Here is an 18,277-nt window from a genome sequence, read left to right as displayed (position 1 = left end):
GTCTTTTATATTGTCTTAATGCATTGTGTGTTTTGTTGGAAGCAATTTGAATTGCCTTGTTTTAACAAATGCTGGAAATAAAAGACCCTGTTCAAGAAAATAATCGATGACCGGCTTAATGCCTTTAATGCTGTTATACCAGGCAGTTGTACCTGGGGCGAACTATTGGGCTGCAATCACATCATTTATTCCTCCTTTTCCCACATGTGCAGATCCGTGTCCAACTTGATCCACATGACCATCGGCGCAGAACTACACCATCAAGTGAGACAACATGAAAGAACACGAGGCTGCAAACACAAGCACTGTAGTCGGCTACAATAGAGGACGGGATAAGCACAGATTGTTTTGCAGCAATGTCCACTAATATGGTATCTTAGGACACAGAATCAATATTAACTCTGTGAGCAGCACATTTTTACGATAGCCAACACTGTTTTGCAGTCAAGTGCAACTACAGTACATGATCATCTGATTCGAGCAATGGGGCCAGTGCTGAGGGATTTAAGATGAATACCTATGAACAGAAATATTAGAGTTGGGGAGAAAAGTCCCTTCATAGATCTATGATCAGCTGCTGCAAAAATGCTAAACTTTACATCCATTAAGATAGGAATAGACTTTTCATCTAAAGCCGTTTTCAGACAAGACCTGCAGGTAAAATCAGGAGAATTGGCTGCGGAATTTACCCGGTTATTGCCTTTCACACATGCACAACACAGCGGGAGGTTTTCTGCACAGACGCTTTCACAACAGCAACACATCCTCCTCAATATTCATGCGAGAGGTGGAGCAGCCGTGTGCAGCAGGCAGAGGCAGGAAGTGACGTATTAACTCCGCTGCCGAGATCACGTGATCGTGTTTACAGCACCAAGTAACCGTCGTCAGCTCTTATCACCACAAACTCTCTTGACATCTTTGTCGGTGTCTTCTACCTGTATGACACTGCTTTTTCACTGGGAGATATTTGTTTTGTTTTTTAATTTTAAATTTTGCATCTGTGGCGTTTTGGAAGCATCATCAACCCCCCCACTTACTCACAGTGAATCCAGCGGGGAACCCTGGACCTTATACGAGGAGGTTAGGCAGATAAAGTCTGCAGAAACTACGGAGCATCTCACTCCGACAATTCACACATGTACCTCCTCCGGAGAAAATACTCAGGAACTGTGGAGTCCAGTGCATGTCTGAAAGCTGCTTTTGATACTTGTGGCAGCAACAGCCCGTTAACAAGCTGGCATCTCCTGCACTACAGGAGGCAGCTTTGAAGAATAGAACGCCACAGGGTGGTAATCATAAGCCATTTGCAGAGACTCTGGATACTTCTCTCTTGTACATATGGCTGACCCTCTAAAGGTGAAAGAAATGAAGTAGTACAGACTCACATTTTTGCATGAAGCCTGATTCTTCTGCTCAGTGGACTTCTACATTTTTTTTAATGTACTGTGTGTATATTTAGAATAGACGCCCCATCATCCAGATACATGACAAAATGTGATGGGTTCTTTTCCATCCTTCCACCAAGTTTCATGGTTATCTGTCCAGTAATTTTTGTGTAATGTCGAAGAAATTCTTCTCGAATGTTGAGAGTTGTTAATTCTCTGAAGAATTACAGACATGATGTGATGGATCAATTCTCTTTACATCATGCAGCATTGAGAGAAGACCCACACGATTGTTGTCTGACAGAATTTCAGATTGTCTTGTCTTATGTACCCTCAGAAGAACAGTTGCAGACTCATTACATGTTGATCAAATTGGCCAGGTCATCCAGGTATTAACAAGGCCCTCCTGAGTACAATGGTCCTTTCATGTTACCACTCAGTTGATTGTCATCTGGCTATTTGACAGCATGAATGAGTATCACACAGACATCATCTGACTAAGCCCCTAAAGATAACATCGGCATCATGTGACATAAAGATCACAGAAAATCAATACATTTCCAAGTAAAAAACTGAAATTACAATATTCAATTCCCACAGGAATCATGCTAACTAACAAACAACAACAAAGCCTTGTTGGCGGAGGTAATATCGCTCAATCGCTGTTATAATAAAACTGGCTTTTTTTCTAACCTTTCACAGCCATTGTCCAGTCATTACAGCTTTAATTTTTTACAAAAGAATGTTTAGTTGCAAAAAACCACGAACAAACTTGTGCTTTGAAGGTCATAAGAGGAGCTGATCTGATTGGCTGTCACTGAAGCCGGCTCAAACTCCTCCTCCTGATAATGTATTCCTCCTACTAGCTATATTCATCAAGTTCCAGCCACTTCTCCAGACTGGTCGGTGCTGTGCCAGGATTGTACACGTGCACCTCCTGTCAGCACAATTGCAGAACAGCAGTTGGCCACACCCACCTGTGTCTGCACACCGTGTATTCCTGCCGACACACACATTCATGAAAACACAGTAAAGTTTGTAGAAGTTTTCTATGAAGTCTCAATAATTCAAATCATCACAGAAACGCTCCACAGGCTTTATTTTGTAGTCTGATGTGCTCTTTGGCATTTGAGCAAGATATCAGGACCATTATGTCTTAAAGTAAAGCGGTGATAAACACATGTAAGTCAAAATGAGTAAATATGACAGTGAATATGTCTGTAAGTGAGTCCTGTGATCGACTGGCCACCTGTCTTTCACTCAAGAAGACAGGCTCCGCAGGATGACTCAAGCAGCAGTCAGATGGAATGATGAAAAGTGACAGTGGGTTCCTGGGATTATAGTAACCTGCTAACACAGTCTCATATGGCAGTTTTACAACAGACACAAACACCCAGAGCAGAAGTTACCCCTCAGATGATACACACTACATCCAAAACAGCGAACTAAAACTACAATAATCTCTGTCCACACAGGCATACTGGCTCCCCGTCCACTAGTATGTCACTGGGTCTGCGTTTCGTTGTGAACACGAATTGCTCGAATAATAGCTTATCTCCTACAGTTGTAAGTAGTTGTATCATTGTAGAATGACAAAGACAACATGGTCAACAACACTTGTAATGGATTATCCATGTTGTGTTCTACACTGGTAGCCAAAGCAGATGCAGTTTGTTTTCTTCTGGAAGGGGGTCATGTAATAAGTGCATGAAGAATCAGCAAAGGCTAGGTCATCACCGAAAAGACACAATCAGCAAGCGGTTGTGAGTGACTACAACATCGTTTTGAAACATCTCAGTTTCTGCTCGTCCAGGCTAAAATGCAGCCCTGGACGGGGCCAGCAGCATTTCCAAAGTCTCAGTTCTAATGGCTCAATCTTGCCCTTGCAAGGCTAAACCTATTTCAGCACTACCAAAAGCCCAGGCATCATTTCAGCGTGATCACCTTCCACCGCCCACTCAAACACACACAAACAGTTTGATAAACAATTGCAGAAATAATGCAGACGCTAAGTGTCACACCTAACCACAAAGCAAAATGACTATAAACGTCGTGGGTGATACGGCTCAGAAGAAACCTCGGCGGCTGCGAAGCTCCATGTTTGATGTTGCGTTGCCGCCTCGAACAAATGAGTGAAGGCAGCGAGAGAGAGAGAGAGAGAGAGAGAGAGAGAGAGAGAGAGAGAGAGAGAGAGAGAGAGAGAGAGAGAGATTAAAGGAGTGGAAGGAGGCGTGAATGGCTTGTGGGGAAGCTTCAAAGGTCACCGTGGCTAATTCAGGGAGCAAGGAAGTATTAAAAAGAACAGCCATTAGAGCTCCACAAGGCATGATAATGTTAATGGTTAGCGATAGTGGCAAAGAGCATGTACCCCTGTGGCACTGACGGACTGTCCCTGGCTTACAGGTTCACTCAGCAGATGGTGCTTGAGTCACAGTCATTTAATTTGCTCTGTGACTGTATATCATGTATCTCACTTGTCCTCATACTCAGTGGTTTTCATGTCGGCCTTTATGTGAAAAGTTTACACTTCTTTAATCAGTTGACTGGTTGACACAGCTATTTGAGAATGCATCACAGACTCCCATCTGCTGAATGAGCAGCTTTCCTCCAACACTACTAACTGGCGAAGCCGAGATTCTACAACACTTCCAGTGCATACAGGGCACTCAAGTTGTTGAGTGAATCTCGCCGCTAGCCTCTGCTGCGCTGGCAAAACTCACTCGAGTGCACCGCATATATGTGTGCCATGAATAGCAAAAAACCTCAGCGGGAGAGAGACAAAGAGACCATCAGCATAAATTCAGTTTACCTCCAATCAGCATTAAAAACAACCTGACTTTATCGAAGCACGGCTGCTTGTGAGGGGCTGACATGGGAATCGGTGGTTGTTTGAGGTGAAGACACGCAGTTTTACACTTTTCAGCTCTTTCCTGAGTGCACCACACAGCAGCATTAGTATGTGTCGGGTCTGTGCCTCCTCTAATTCAACCCCCTTCAGCGGAAATTAGACGACACCGTGTCAGGCACATTCTCTCCAGCAAAGAGGGTGTTTTTCATCATCTCTAGCCTCTAACGGTGCACCTTCACAACACTGTTTTTATTCAGCATTTGGCATCCCACTTCTGTCAGCGGGCGATATGGCTGAGAGAGATTCAGCAGAAATTGTTAGCTCTGATGGACTGTGTACAGCAACACTACACTTCCAGTGTTTTTTTAAAATTCTAATTAAGTGCAAAGCAGAGCAGAGCAGTAGATCTATAAACGCCTGGTGTGAACTTAAGCAGTCTGCTCTTTTATTGTGCGAGAGAAAATGTTAAATTATTAAATACTTCTCCACAAAGCCCATAAAATATACATGGCTATTTACAAATTTGTGTGGACGACAGTGCGACATGTATGAATAATACAGATGTGGGGAGTGTTGCTGCGGCTGGAAATTTCACTGAATGCATTCATCTGCAGGAGGGACGGAGTGCGAGAGCAGATACAAGCTGATCAGGGAAAAGAAACAGCTCCATTTGTAGTGATGCATTTCACCTTCCATCTCGCTTGTTACCAAAGTTTGCTAATGGAGAAGAACCAGGTGATATTCGAGAACAAGCAGTGTGTGCAAAGTCGACATGGGCTTAATCTCATTATCTGACGGCATGTTTTTGTGCTTTCGCCTGCAAGCTGATAATAGAGTTAGTTTAGAAAAACCATGACACCCTGAACCAAACTGACAAGGATTACTTATCTCAATTGTTGTTCATGGAAGAAACAGTGCAGGGGGACTCAGCCCCAGTTCGAGGATGTGAAGGCTGACACCATCAGGCCCCTCATCAGTGTCAGTTTGAGGCGTATTCCAGACGATCAGATGTTAAATAGCAGGCGCAGCGGGGACTTCACACTGAAATAAATACAGTGCTCCGCTGACACCGTGTGAGCCTTTCACACACAGCGGTGACAGAAGCTGCGTTTTCAAGACTAATCTATTTTTAATCCCCCCCCCCATCCTCCCCAACAAAACCGCTTTAATAATTGTCACCCGCCCTCCACAGCTGTCCTTTCAATGAGGATAATGTCAGCGGCATCAACAAATCCTCGCCATGTTGTTTCCTCTGAAGTGGATGACAGCCTGAGTTTATTCCAAAACGCTGCTTATTTCATGAAACTTTTGGGAGTTATTTTTTTGTGTATGTTATCCAGAAGATGAAAGATTAGCCAGAGCCGAGTATGTCTATTTAAAGAGGTATAGAATATACTGTATGTGTATTCCCATTTTTGACAAGGGCTATCGGCTGGAAAGATGAAGCTAATAAAAGCCTCGGCATCACGCTGGAAATTATAGGTAATTAAATCGAGCTTTGACAGGACTTTAGAAGTGAACATTTTCAAATATGTCACCCTGAAGAGAATTAATGGGTTATTAGTGGTGCTGCTGGCATCTCAGAGAGCAAATGCACTTTTTGTTTGCACTTTTTAATAGGCCTTGCCACGCCTCCCACTATGTTTAAAACCACGTCTGGAGAATCAGCTTTTCAACACGATAAAAGTAAATTACTGACTGATAATGTTCAAGTCATCATTCTTCAATTATAGCCCCACATGAATCCAATTAGGTCTCACATAATATTCCCCGAGCCTGCACCAAACATGAGATGAAGTAAATGTCTGCCTCGTCGCACTGAGTTTGCTATAAAGGCTGTCTCACAGGCCCTTTACACTTTGCAGCACACTCCTGGCACATAAATCTTGCACAGTTCCTCCCCTTCATTCTCGATGTTAACTATCCACAATGCTCTAATCTCATTCCTCATCTTTTAACACATTACCACATTTTCCTCTTGAGAAGCAGTTATTTACATAATGAGATATCATTGCAGCTGCCGTTTGTGCTTAGATTTTTCTTTCCTTGTGTTGTTTAAATCCCATCGTTACTTACTGGACCTATAACCACAGACACTAATTAATGTATACCCCAGCATCAAGACACTGAAGTTCGACCATGTAACTGTTGAGATTGGATGTTCTCGCTAACATTACCCACTGGTATGCGTACTTTCTGGAATCCTCTGATTTTAGTTGCAGAGTTGCATTTTGTATTAAGTAAAGCCATGTTTTTTTAATACATAATATGAGTAAATTATATTTTTCAAGCAAGTTTCCCAACACTACTACACACCATTCAAATCAGTTTGTGAGGATTATCTCTGTATATATTTGTATGGGACATTGTGTACTTGCTCTGCGCTCTGACATTTCTTTGTTTTCTTCTTTTTTTTTGCACACCACAGGCCCAGAGGCAAGGGCGGCCTGCTCCTTGTGGGAGGAGAGCTCCTGTCATTGCTGCCTGCTAACTTTATTCAACATTCAATGATTTCTTTGATTTTTCCTGGGATTTATATTGTGTGTTTGAGTTGCATTGTGTCGGGTTCTGGAATGAGGTGAGTCTGCTCTGCACCTTTGATAACTACCACAAGCAGTTGCACTCTGACAAACTCCACAAAGACAAGCTAGGATTCAAACCAGGAACCTTCTTGCTGTGAGTGCTAACCACTATACCCCCGTTTTGGCCCAGTTTGGATCTAATATCAAACTAATACCTTCACACCTTAACCACCAGGGGTTGCTCATTATAACCTGTGTACTACTGGCAACATAGAATAGCTGTATAAAAAGTATACAGTACTATGCATTAGTGTATGGTACTGTTCTATTTACTTAGGTCGGCAGATCGGATCCCAGCCCATGCCGAAGTGTCCTTGGGCAAGATGCTGAACCATGAATGTCCCCTCATAGATGTTGAATGCAATAATTGAAAGTCGCTGTGGATAAAAGCGTCAGCTAAATAACATGTAATGTCATTTTTAATACTGTAATCAGTATATAAATGGAACAGACAATGACACATCTCCACTTGTTTAAATGTTATGAAAGCTTAAAATGTTTGCTTTCGCTAAATTGCTGTTCAGCTCAAATCCACCGGGCTCCATATTTAAATCCAAATTACTTTGAAAAGTCAGTCTATGATCATTTTGTACCAAAATTCAATGAAATAGAAAATGTTAGAAAACAACAAACACAGTCAAGTGAAACATTTATAAGGTTTTTAGAGAGAAAAGAGATTTTTCCCCTTCCAACACATAAAGCTTGTAGCCCAGGCGCTATTAAAGACTGCGAGCTGAGCTGAGGCAGCTCTGTCACCCCTGCTGAGAGGCAAGCGCCTGTCCTTACTGCCAGACTGCTTTTGAATTATTTACCGCACACGCCACTGGTCATGGCTGGATCTCTACAACACCACACAGCAGAGTGCCCCAAACTCACTCAAAGCACTGCACATTAAAAAAAAGAGCAACACAAAGAGCTGGCGATGGAGGGAGGCCCCGGCTGTGAACAAACAGTCACACTCAGTAGGTAGCTTTACAAGAGCACTCACCATGCACTCTGAGATTGACAATGAAATGCATCTCAGCGTCCTAATGAAAAACACGAATGACCTGTGCACTCATGTTTCTATTTTTTATGATTGAGGACCAAGAGCCTGTGATAATATGCAATTCTAAAAGTCAAATAAATTAATTTTATTTAGTAATTATTAACAACAGGAGGATGCATTTATCACCAACTGCTTTAAGGCATCTACCCAACCACACACACACACACACACACACACACACACACACACACACACACACACACACACACACACACACACACACACACACGGTGACATCCATGCTGTGACTGTAGTAAGTAATAAGGAGTAGCCACATGGGATTTAAGCAGACCTCCTGAGACTTTTTTTATATCTTTGCATTTCCCCGTGCATAACCAATATGAGGTTAACAACAGTGGAAAAGAAAATTCTGTTCTGTTTCAAGCCCCATATAAACACTGAAAGGAGGAGACAAGTTTTGTACCTTCGAAAGCCACCTGTCAGCGCCGTTATGGCGTCCGATGTGATCGCATGGACAGCTTCGTCAATAATGTTCCCAAGGGCTCGGGCCTCTGCCTTACTGACAGCCCTGGAGATGTCTTCATAGTGCAGAAAACCTGCAGGGAAAAGACCATGTGCTTATTAGTCTGGCAGTCAGCCATCAATCATAGCCATTTGCCCTGGGGAAGTGGAGAGTCATGGTGAATTAAAAGTAAGGTAAAGTGTGATGTGCTGGCAGATAGGAGGCGACTCCCGGTGCACGCCTGCTGCACACACAGGAGGATTACAGCCACTGCAGACAGACAGAGCTAAATTCTGATTTATGGATTGATGGGTATCTTGTTGATTTCATGCATCTTACTTTGTGTTTTTTTCATTTTTCTGGGCGACATAAAAAGCATCAATTTCCTTGTCTTTCCTTTAAGACAGACAAAGCTACACCGCCATGATATTTCTGTCTGTAGTGCAATAAAACAAATGGGATGATTCATGTTTTTGCTCTTTTAAGATTTACAGAACACAGTGGCGAGATCAGGGTACAAACACATTTTCCATGTCTAAAGAATTGCATTATTTCTCTGCATGGAGCGGGGACTGCACCGTTCCGAATGATGGATTATGACCAGTTTGATGAAGATGTCTGTCAGCCTAATACTATATTGGATGGAGTTTCAAAGTGAATGGGAACCTGCAGTATAATGTTTTGAATAACCACCACGTGCATAGTATATACCTCCAGCAACTTCCTCAGCAGCAGCAAAGAAATGATGCAGAAAAAGGAAAAAATTGTTATTGTTTCCTTTGAGGCATTTAACCACATACTGTATGTTAAAGGCTGATTTCTATCAGATTTGAAGCTGATGTTTTCTGCATGTCTCGTTGCTCCTGTATCACAATTTTTTGGTTCACTCAGTTGTTCCTTTCTGATTTGAGCATTACATCACCTCAGAGAATAATCACTGCCAATTTAACTCCTTGTTCTGCATTTCCTTTAATCTCCATCCTGTTTTTGAATCAATCGATTAATTCATATGTCTTTAGCAACGGTAGTCTCATGTCTGTAGGTATAGAAACATCAGTGTAATCGCCTGTCCACGCCTTTGCTCCAAGTTGCACTATCTCAACACCTATTTCAGGTATTACTGTAATTACTGTATTCATGGTTAACAGACATTGAAGCACAATGACTCTGAAGATCCTCTAGTGACACCAGCAATTTGAAGTGTGTGCTTCAGAGTGAAGTGTCTCAATAGACATTGGACTGATGCTATTTGGTGCAGACATTAACAATCTCTGTGGACTTTTGTTATTGCCCCCTCACTTAACAGCTAGCGCCATCACTAGGTCATATATTAAGTGACTAACACTTTGATTCAAGTCCATATACTTTCAGAGTTAATTATATTTTCACCTGGAACATGGACTGATGTGAAACAGAAATGACAGCTAGTAGCATAATTATACGCTTCAATGTTAGGAAACAAGATTAAGAGTCCCCAGCCATGATAGCAGCTCTGAGAGGCTGGACTGCACATCACAACAGTGCTTTGAGCTAAATGCTAACTAACAGCACTTAATTCAAAGTACAGCTGAGGCTGATGGGAATGACATTAGATTCTACGGTATTCGGTCATAAACCAAATTACTGGATACATTTAAATTCTGACCTGAAGATGGTGCAAGATTAAAGTGAAGGGATGCAGACAGAGTTACTGCGATTCATCCTGAAGGGTGACTTCCTGATGATGGTAGGTCAGGAGGTCACCAAAGTCAGCAGAGTGCATCCTCAGGGGTTATGAATGTCTTTACAAACTTTTATGCCAATCCACCAACTAGATGTTTATACCAGTATGAGTAACACTTTTGACCTTTTGGTTGGTACAACTGTAAAACTCAGGGGATTTTCAAAGTAAATTAGTTTTTGGCCTCTGGAGATAATTTGTACAAAGTTTTGAACATTTGTACAAAGTTTCATCACAGCCAATAATAGTTGTGACATTTCAGTCTGGATCCAAGTAGCACGGTTTCTAATTGAAATGGATTACCAACCTAGTTTTTCATTGAAGTAAACAACAAACTGGTGATGCCAATTTGTGGGGAACTAGCAGTTTGACAGGCAAGTTTGGTGGTGACCAAGCTGATAGCTTCGAAGTGAGATCATATCAAATAAGCTTAAACCTCATTCAGAAGTAACATTTTTGAAGGAGCCTTGTTGCAGCTGTGGAGCTGCTAGAATGATACTGAAGATACCGAAAAACAACTGGATACTGCACACAAAAAAAATTCCAGTTTTTCTCTCTGACCTGTGATGAAATAACAGATAACAAATACAGACCAACTCACTAGATGACTGATGGAAGGAATTACTGACTTTACTAGCATGACACAACCAAAGGTGCAGATTTGTTCTAAAACCAGTGAAAACCAGTTTCAAGTATCACCATCATCACTACCATCGTACATCAGATCCTTCACCAAAGACAAAAAGTTACAACCATCACATCAGAGGTTAGTGCGATACTTTTTCAAAAATGTAATTAATAACTTAGTATAGCCCATGAAGGCTGTTAGAATAAATATGTGATAATCGAAATAGCATTTGGCAGGAAAAAGTTTCCCCACCCCTGCGTTACGTGTACCATTAACATGCTATACGAGTTATAACACTGTGAGCAGCCTCACATAGACTTGGCGTTCATGGCGTGCTCTGGTTCGCGCTCTGCCCAGCTGATTGATGAGTGCTAATTCCACAGCAGGCATTCCACTTCATAGTCACTATTCATTGATTTTTATTAAAAATACCCCTGCTGCCTTTTGCATTATGTTTTCACTGTAAACTCCCTGCTGGTCACATCTCATCTCACTTTTAGAGGAAACACATTACAGCTAACAAATCACATAAGTAACCTCCTATGGGAGCGAAAAGCACCAACAAAAAAAGAAGCTCTGAATGAGATGTAGGCCTTTTCTAAGAAGCAAATTCAAGTTGTTTTTTTCAGTCTATCGTTTGTGGAGTGTCAGAGTGGAGAGGGCGAAATGTTGATTTACCAGTTTGTTGCATCTGGTTTAGTTGGATGCTGGGGTCTGTCAGAATGCCGCCGAATGAGCGCAGCCCTCTGCGGTACCACTTCTCCGCCGTCTTCGGTCCAACCCCAAACACACTTGTGAACAGCTGGCAGGAAACGAGGTAAGGGGCATAATCAAGAAGACATGCTCTGAAATGACAGGCTCTCCTCAGAAGGAGTAAGCTTTTAAAGTTTTTCAAGAGCTTTATGTCCTGAAGAGACAGCAAATGTCGATCATCACAGCGATTTGAAAGCACCAGAATAGAAAAAGCAAACAAACGTTATTTTTCATCTACTGACCTTCAGTGTTTGATACCTTTCATCAGACAGTGTTTTCTCCACTTCAAACGAACGGCCATATTGAAGAATATCCTGCAACATATAAAAGTAAATGATGTGAAAACACTGGTGGTATCAGCATCTGCTTGTTTTCCACTTTGTTTCTGTTCCATCAGCGATTAACAATTGGCCCAAATTGCTGGACATTTTAAAGCAGTTTCCACTTAAATCAGGTTTCCTCATTTCCATTTCTTTTGAAGAAATAATGACTTTGCTGTTGTGAAACCTGGGATTAATACTGATTTTATAGCATTCATAAAAGGCCCAGGGTAATGTTTTCCCCAGCTTTTATTGTTTGCTATGAAACAACTATGTCCTGCGTTTAATTGTCTCCCTTACTGAGCGGAGCACAAGTAATTTGCTGGTCACATTTTAACTGTCTTCATTGTGTGAAGGTGTAAACTCAGACAGCAGTTCGCTGGTTAATGAGCCTGCATCTTTGTGTTTTACAATAAGAATACATGTGCATTTCAAGCTTGTGCATGGAGTGATGGCATCTAGTTTCAATGAACCAGTGAACCTAAGATCTAGACTGTGAGTACAGTGCAGATTAAAGCAGCCTGCAGTGCTCGATGATGCATCCACCCGTCCACCTCGGCTTTTCAACCCTCCAGCTAAGGCCAACCTCAAACACAAGGATAATTCTTCAACACACTCCCTGCTCCGCGGGAGATGCACTTCTTCACGTGCACAATGCTCCCTCTCACGCACACGCACGCATACACACAGAAAATACATACTATCTATTCATCACCAACTCTGCCTCAGTGCTCCCAGACTTTCATGTCAGTAGGTTTATATCTTTTCCCCACTTTGGATGCTCAATAAGCAGCGAGCGGTTCAGTCGCTGCTGACAGTGTCACTCCGATGTTCAAAGGCACATCAGGCGTTTTGTTTTTACTCTGTTTGGTTTCACTTTGTTTTTCGTGTCATGTCATCTTCTTGTTTTGATACCGCGATCTGTTCAAAGAGACAACCTAACCACAAAAAAACAAACAAACCCAAAAAAACCTCACCGCCGGGCGTACGTCTGAGTCGTGTAAGAACAACAAGAGGGAGAGGTCACTCACAGGCAGTCTAATTTGGCCTCTCTGGTACATTTATGTTATTTTGACGAGTAAATCAGCCTCTGTGGTGAGAGATGTGACTTTGAAGCCTGCTCCGAGAACCGCTGTGTGTATGTTAGGTTTAATGTGTCAGTGAGTTAGACTGCAGGGCTCACCTTGTTCTCCTACAGGGATTCACCGTTCTCTCCGAGCAAACATTTTTCGACACTTTCCCTGACAACCTGCCATGACGCCTGCCCTGAGCTCCACTGTAGGTGATGGGATGATTGCCCAGCGACCCAATAAGATGCTTTAAGATGAAGTAAATTTGCGTGATGCCTGTCAGTATGCGTGCTCATGTGTGAGCATCGAGTGTGGCAAGTTTGTGTGTCTGTGCGGGACTTTTGAAACTATTCTTAATATCTTTTTGAAAGATTGAATGCTATGTCATATTTTTTTTTTTTTTACCTTTAGTAGCTCATGGCAAATGAGTTTTGTAAGATGAAATTCCACTTCAATGTCCAGAGAGCATATTTGTGCTGATTCAGAAAGATTCAGCTACAATCTTCTTGACAGAAAAACAAACTAACAAGCACAATTTAAAGCAATACTGCTCCATCAAAATATCAAAAAAGTCTCTCAAAAAATGTATCAATGTCATATGTGCTAAGTACGACCTGCCAAATAGTTACTTTTTCTTTTATTGCAACTAAGTTTGACTTCAAGAGCAGTTTCAGGGACACATACTAGTGGCACAAGGGGCTTGGTCTCCTGTTACAACACTCTCACAGACCCCTGACATTAGATGCTCTGTGGAGGACAGATGTCCCAGATCTAAGCCCGAAGTTTGGGTTAACATATCACACGCGTGTATCCAACACATCGGAGGCTTTACTCAATAAAAACAATCTCTGGCCCCTCTCATACTCTTTGTCAAAGCAACTGGTAGTTGTTTTCCTATGTTCTGGGAGTGGGCAGCAGAGTTTGGATTCTGGAGGACAGTTGTCTCTAACCTCTCCAAGGTGTGTGACATCAAGGTGCCTATATTGCCTGTTGAACTCATTGTGAATTACTTGACAAAATTGGGCTTTGCTTGACCTGAAAACATTCCAGCACTATTAGTTGGGCTTAGAGCAGCGAAAGAACTGGTTGCTACATGTAGCAAGCTTTGCTACTCCCTCTCTTCTCATGTTTGGCTTCTGACATACCTGGACATTGTTTATTTGTAGTTGTCCACTGCTCGAGTCCACAGAGTGTACAAGTCAGTTATAAAGGCTTACTCACTCTCAGTGAACTTTAAAGGTCTTTTGCAGTGAAGTCCATGCGATTTAAAATTTGTTATTTCCATGTTTTATGTTTTGTGTCATAACATATATGTTAAATGTGTTCCAAACACCCATTTCCCTCGCATTTACAAGTCCATTGGATTTACAATATTTAACAATGGTTTCTCTTACTGTTCAACTAACTACCATAAAGAAACTTAGTACTTTCTAACTTACTTTCTGATGATTATATAAATAGGTACATTAGTTTTACAGAACTGTAATTTTTAAAACAAAATTACTCTGTAAAAAAAGATAATAATTATAGAAGTATATTGGTAAGGGTTGTTGATATACTGTTGTTTAATTGTATTAAGGGGGTCAATATGACATGTATGTGTGCAAAGGGCTTTAACAAACTGCTAAGTGGTCAGTTTTATTATTTCACAGTGAAGTTAGTCAGGTCTGTCAGTGTTGCAGCTCTTCATATCACTCTGTAATAAAAGTCCATAAAGGTCATGGTTAACTGCTACATTAAACAGCCATCTCTATAGTTTTTACTGTTTAGCTCAATAATCGCATCACCTACATTTAGCATTACTGCTGACAATGCGATTTTTCTGAAACTATTGAGATTGGCTTTCTCCCTTCAAGGCAGGCTCTGACTTTAGATAGTTTCACAACAGTGTGAAAATAAAGTCCAAGAGACCAGAAGGTTGTGTGGTGAGAGAGGTAATCCATACAGTAAACACAGCATCACTTATTGTTTGCAAACAGGAGCTGATTTAAGAACTCTCCTTGTTTATAAATCCTGTCAACTCCTGAACTTGTTACAGTCACAAGGTATGTTGTCAGAACATTGTAAGAGAAATCTTGCAGAGTGAAGGAATTATGTTTTTTCCGGAGCAGGATGATGTCTTAAGTGGAAGTATCAATTCTCAATACAGGATGCATTTGGGATAAGTCGTACTGAAAGTTGACAACTGTGCTGTCCTTGCATAATAACTATTATAATCTCACTACGTCATTGTTGCCCCATGACATCAGTCTTCATGTGGCCCTCTTGCAGAGATACTATTTACCATCCTCCATTTGTAATCCATCTAGCTCTCTAACAAAACCTTGGGTCCAACGCATACTGCAATAGAGAAGAGGGGACTCAGTATTCTAATACAAATATGTGGTGGATGAGATACTCTTCTTCTGACTTTACTCAATGGGCCTGATCTACTAAGATCCCTACAGCAAAGAAATATTAATATAACTCAAAGAAACGCAAAATGGGAGAGTATCAGGGAGAAAGTAAATGCTGTGGGTAAAACGATCAAATTAAGAGAAGATGGAAGGCAAATTAAACAGTTGGGGGGGCCGGTGGAAGAGATGCTTCTGACCAATATTGAGCAGCAGGTGCAGTTCACTTTCTGAAAAAATCCGTTCTCTCTGTCTTCTTCCTGCCGCCTCCTCCTCACCAAAATAACTGCAGCCATCTGTGTGCAACACTGTGCCGATTAGCACCTACCTTTCAAATGTATTAATAAAGACGCAGTCACAATCACCGCAATTATTTTCAGGCTTTGTAAATCACCTTGTGTCTGCTTTATTAAAGTACTTGCATCTACTCCTCCCAATATTTTGCGCACTCGGGTAGAAACGCCCGATAATGCATATTCATTGAGGCGAAAGTACTAAATAGACAGTGCGTGTTATTCTGCACGCAATCCTCAATGCGCACCGTTAGTTGATCAGCTTGCATGTTTTTTTGCGGGTGTGATCAAGTATGCACACGTTTTACACGCGCAAACCTTTAGTAGATCAGGCCCAAAGTGCTGTGATCATGGATTAGAGAGGCTCCAAAAATACTAAATGAAAAAAGTAAAATAACCATAATATTTCCATTACAAAAATCAAACCCAGAGGACAACACAAATTTGCATTCATGAATGCTGTGAGAGGCTGATAAGAGTTTAGCACTTTAATGCATTAAAAAAGCATTTCATATGGTTAATAAACACAATTGTTTCAGCAACACATAATATGGATGGATTGGCTGTCAGTGCTCTAGGCCTTACCTCTATGACCGCCATAGTATGTTCTCCGAGGCAGGGCAGATCCTGAACCTCCCCCAGACAGCGCACCGCACTGGGCAGACTCTTCAGCACTGAAGCAGCTCTCCTGAAGGCCAGACATGAACCTTCAATCTCGCTGAATTCATAGCTCTGTGCCATGACTTCAAACGCATCCTATTGGGAGAGGCAGGCAAGGACATGTGAAGGGATGTAGAAGAATAATAGAAGAGAGCAGCTAAAAGCAAAAATACACATTATTTTATGAGTCATCAATTCTTTGGAGTATTTGCACACAAAGGAAAGGCAGAAAAAGCCAAGCAACTGAAGACAGACTGAGCAAAAATGTGTCAGGTGTGCATTCACATGTGAGATGCAGTGACCCGGACAGGAAACCAGACAGGAACAGAACTCCCTCCAGTTGCGTCCTCCCTCCTCGATCCCCCCTCTCTATCCCTGTTCCTGTCCCTGTTGCTGTCACCGTACAGTAGGACCTGCTGCTGCATGTTGTTTTCTTCTGGATGACCGGGCAGACACTTGAAGCAGGTGAACACCAAACTGGAACCTGTCATTTTCCACTTGTTCACAACAGGCTCCCCAGAGTAACAGGCGTTGACTTTACCCTTACGAAGGCCACGTGTTCAAAAGTTTTCTATATCAAACTGGAGCGCAAACCTCCGCCAAGGCCCAACAGTCCCCTTATAAAACCAGATTTAAATTAGCTAGGTTCAGAAATGTATGTGCACCAAATTGCATACATTAATAAATATCTGTCCACTCACTGTGCCTGGTTATTTTCATATTGTTCAAGATCCATGAACTATTTCCTGTGAAATTGGTGAAATGTACAAAAATATATCAAAGAAAAAAATATTAAATCCATGTCCAGACCCATGCCAAAATGAAATGTGTTCTTTCATGGCCCATGTCCCGTCCTTCCACTGAGTTTTGTGAATGAAGCATTTGAAGAGAGGATGAAAAACGTTGTGATGGCACTTTTAATGCAATTAACTTGAATCAATTAATCAAAACTATTTATCTACATATATATCAATAGGAAAAGTAATTGATCATTTCATTCCTAATCAACCAAATAGGGAGATATGTCTATATTTTTAATAGCTTGCTTCCACTGCCCAAATTTGACCAAAACCTTACTACTGGGGACCATTCCACATCATTTACATTCACATTTTAAGCAATGGATTCCTGTTGTCGAGAAACAACTTGACTGTCACTCTAACATTGGCATGCAGCTGAACATGTGGCGCCGTGTTCAGCTCGGCCGCTTCACGGTTTGCTGCCGCTGAAGAGATGAGCTACTGTTGCGGAACGAAGTGGAGGAAAACATGTCACCACAGGAGAGCTGGATCATCAGTACTGCCATTCATTAGCCAGGTATAATATTTGTATGTGGGTTATGAAAAAACATTTGAAATGAGATTGCTGTCTGAGTGTCTCTGAGACGGGAGCAGGTTGGTGCAGTGAGAGGTGAAGAGCTGCAGGTATGAGGAGAACTTCCATCGCTTCTATAGAACTTTACTGAAAAATACAAGCTGGTTTTTATTGAAGCAAGAATATGAAATCCTAACTGAAACAACCAAGATGTTTTTTAGCCTTTAGCTTAGCATTAGACATTAACAAAAAAGGCATTCAAAATTAACAGTTGATAAAAACTGTCAGTACAGTATGGGATAGATGTACCTGAGCTTATCAAAAAAGAATTATCTAACGATTATAACATTTGACTCATTTGACTAAGAACATTTACACAATTTTATTACACAAATGTCTGTTGTGTCACTCCATGAAAACGTGTTCTTGTTGCCAAAGCATTGTGTGTTTAATTGCTTCTCTGAATGAGAGAATTGTGAGAACTGAACTAAAAATGTATGTGCTATCTCACTTTCTTGTTTTAATTTGGCTTTTTCACTTTGAACCTACAAAGATTCTTCCCCAACCCACAAGTTTTATTAATAACCAAAGTGCCATCCTGCCACTTGCCTTCTTTTTCTAATGGTTATTGTAAATCAATAATTTTACTTCTTTCTACCTTCTTTATTCAGATGCTGTTTATAGATATGTAATATTATGTCTATTGAGTCACTTTAAATGCAACAATAGTAATGATGCCAAGCTGCTTCTTACATACATTTTTGTTTTGTGCAACAAATACTTTTGCAAATGTTCAGAGG

The 18,277-nt window shown here is 41.3% G+C and overlaps 1 protein-coding gene across 2 annotated transcripts in view; it reads right to left on the bottom strand.

Annotated features, from left to right (window-relative positions):
* Positions 1–18,277, bottom strand: part of dntt (deoxynucleotidyltransferase, terminal) — an 86,663-nt gene that overhangs the window by 45,899 nt on the left and 22,487 nt on the right. For both annotated transcript variants that reach the window (XM_034608686.1, XM_034608684.1), the window contains exons 4-7: positions 16,089–16,259; positions 11,670–11,741; positions 11,353–11,476; positions 8,288–8,420 (exon numbers count right to left, since the gene is read on the bottom strand). In XM_034608686.1, coding sequence (XP_034464577.1) covers positions 8,288–8,420; positions 11,353–11,476; positions 11,670–11,741; positions 16,089–16,259 — 500 coding nt within the window. The remainder of the gene's footprint in view (positions 1–8,287; positions 8,421–11,352; positions 11,477–11,669; positions 11,742–16,088; positions 16,260–18,277) is intronic.

Source organism: Hippoglossus hippoglossus, chromosome 15 (assembly GCF_009819705.1).
Source record: "Hippoglossus hippoglossus isolate fHipHip1 chromosome 15, fHipHip1.pri, whole genome shotgun sequence".
In the NCBI taxonomy this organism is placed as follows: domain Eukaryota; kingdom Metazoa; phylum Chordata; class Actinopteri; order Pleuronectiformes; family Pleuronectidae; genus Hippoglossus; species Hippoglossus hippoglossus.
This window is presented reverse-complemented; position numbering and strand designations above follow the sequence as displayed.